The sequence below is a fragment of the Pteropus alecto genome, unplaced genomic scaffold, assembly GCF_000325575.1.
Source record: "Pteropus alecto unplaced genomic scaffold, ASM32557v1 scaffold320, whole genome shotgun sequence".
Taxonomy (NCBI): domain Eukaryota; kingdom Metazoa; phylum Chordata; class Mammalia; order Chiroptera; family Pteropodidae; genus Pteropus; species Pteropus alecto.
This window is the reverse complement of record NW_006429963.1, coordinates 66495-68845: the sequence shown is the minus strand read 5'-3', so window position 1 is coordinate 68845 and position 2351 is coordinate 66495. Positions and strand designations below refer to the sequence as shown.

The 2351-nt window shown below is 66.5% G+C and overlaps 1 protein-coding gene across 1 annotated transcript in view; it reads right to left on the bottom strand.

Annotated features, from left to right (window-relative positions):
• Positions 1–2351, bottom strand: part of VIPR2 (vasoactive intestinal peptide receptor 2) — a 40585-nt gene that overhangs the window by 8111 nt on the left and 30123 nt on the right. The window contains exons 9-13 of the mRNA XM_015587633.2: positions 2220–2280; positions 1741–1810; positions 1282–1373; positions 568–697; positions 457–498 (exon numbers count right to left, since the gene is read on the bottom strand). Of these exons, the coding sequence (XP_015443119.1) occupies positions 457–498; positions 568–697; positions 1282–1373; positions 1741–1810; positions 2220–2280 (395 nt within the window). The remainder of the gene's footprint in view (positions 1–456; positions 499–567; positions 698–1281; positions 1374–1740; positions 1811–2219; positions 2281–2351) is intronic.

The following is a 2351-nucleotide window of genomic DNA, read 5'->3' as shown; positions in this document are numbered from 1 at the left end:
GCTCCCTGCTCACTTTGCTGGACACGAGTCCCCGGAACTCTCACTGCCGGTGCTGGGTGGCACAGGGTGCTTGGGACTCGGCGGGAAGAGCATCTGGACTGACAGGCAGGATGGCCCCTGACCAGCGAGGGCGTGAAACGGAGGGCTGGCCAGGCGTGGGCCACGCAGCGCGGGAAAGGCAACCGTCGCTCGGTGACACGATGGCACGGGGAGACGGGTGACAGGGCCACAGAGGGGCCACCGGCACCCCTGCCCCCCCGCCCTGGGGCTCTCGCCCTGCGGGGGAGCACATGGGTGACCGTGTGCCCACCGCTGGAGCCTTCCTGAGCAGACGGTGTGGGAGGTGGGGGGCTGGCCTGCGGAAGATGGGCTCTCAGTGTTGGCCAGGTGCAGTTTGGGGACTCCCTCCCAAACTGCTTATGTGTGCGTGGTTCCCGAGGCGTGACGAGAACTTACTTCACTGTTCAGGAAGCAGTAGAGAATTGCCACCACCAGCCCCTGCGGGCGAGAAAGGGTCATCGGAGGCCGCTCGCGCCCGCGGGGACGGCCAGCCCCACCCGCACGTACCTGGAAGGACCCGACACACAGCTCAAACGTGAGCTGGTACTTGGAGGAGATGCCCATGGGAACCACGGCAAAGACCACGTAGTGGACCCCGAACAGGGGGATGAGCAGCAGGGTGGACTTGGTCAGCCTCCTGCACCAGGGGGAGGACACAGCTGAGCATGCCGACCGCACGAGCCCAGGGCCTCAGCAGGCTGGCCCCGTTTCTCGGGGGTTTAGGCAACCCCCAACACGGGCAGAAAGTGCACGTGCAGTAAGGACCGTGCCACCTCACTGCGCAGCGGATTCCTGCAAGAAACTCCGACAAGCTCGCCAGCCACAGCCTGGTCTGAGGCCAGCTCTCGCTGGGTATTGTGGCTGGACCCGTCGCCAGCGTCTGAAGGGCAGAGGCAAGCTTTACATCAGGACAGGAAATGGGCCTGGCTGCAGCGGGTCCACTTGTGGGTCCTGCAGTGACCCCGTTCTGGATCCCACACGTCTCAGCTCAACAAGCCGGCTGTCTGCGGGACCGCACGCCCGATGAAGGACACCCGTGCCCGAGTCACTGCCTCCGCCGCCCCCGCACCGCATGAACTCCGGCCACTGCTGGGAGCGCCGACCCAGGACCCCAGGCCTGGCGCCCGGTCCCTGCCCGGCCACCCTTGCTCCGTCCCCTGCTCTTGGTTCCCAGGCCTGCGGTCAGTGAGGCCGGCTCAGCACCCACGGAAACACACTCACTTGTACTGTGACTGCTCGTTGCCCCCGATATCTGGGGACGTCAACTTCTGCAGCAAAATTCGTACAATGCTGATGAAAAGGACAAAATTGACCTGCGCGGGGAGACGGGGTGTGGTCGGGTGTCTGGCGCCCAGCCCCAACGAGGACGGGGCCGGGCCCTGCGGTCTGAAGAGGCCGCAGCCCTGCCAGCCTGGCTGCGCCCCGGCCGGGCCCCGCGGCGTGCAGGCTGCGGCAGCAAGTGAATGAATTCACTCTGAGATGCGAAACGCGCAGACGGACCCAGCAGCCCGCACGTGGCCTCTCGGTCAGCCTAACTGTGCCTGTTGGACGCGCCGCCCCCCAGGACAGCACGGGCTCCGGCTCTGCCCCCTCCCGGTCGCCTCTCCGAAGGCCCAGCAGAGCAGCCCCCTTTTCCCACGGGATGTGGCCTGCATGCTGCCCAGCGTGGACGCCACTTACCGCGATAGAAAAGAGAATCGGAATTCGTATCACCCACCAGGGGCCACTGTGTTCGTTGCTGTCCCAGCAGCTGTCGGGAAGAGGACGAAAAGCACATTGCCGCTGGCTCTACGGACCACGTCACCGGAGGCCACCGCCCACGGCCTCACCCCTGACCGCGCTGCCGGACGCCACGGGCCCCTCTGCTGGGCCGCCTCGCGTGGGCCACGGTGCCCCCGACGCCCACACTGCACCAGCGGCACAGTCGCGCCGGCTTAGAGGCCGCAAGGGCCTCGGTCCCTGTCTAGCGGTCGCTGTTTCATTCTCCACAGGACAGACTACTGACGGGGACAGAAACCCTGGCGCAGCCGCAGAAGCCGGGAGGGGCGGGGCAGTCCCACGAAAACCCCGCAACAGGGGTCTGACGTGGCGGCTGTGGCTCCGGCCTGCACGGAACAGCTGGATGCCGGAGGACCTCACTGCGCGGGGACGGCACTCACCCTGTGTCCTCTACAAAGAGCCTGGCCACAGTCCACGCAGCTGTGCACACCGTGGGGACGCCTGCAGAGAGACGGCGATCACCCACAACCCTGTGCTGGCTAGCTTGGGACAGCTGCAGGGACAAGCGTGGC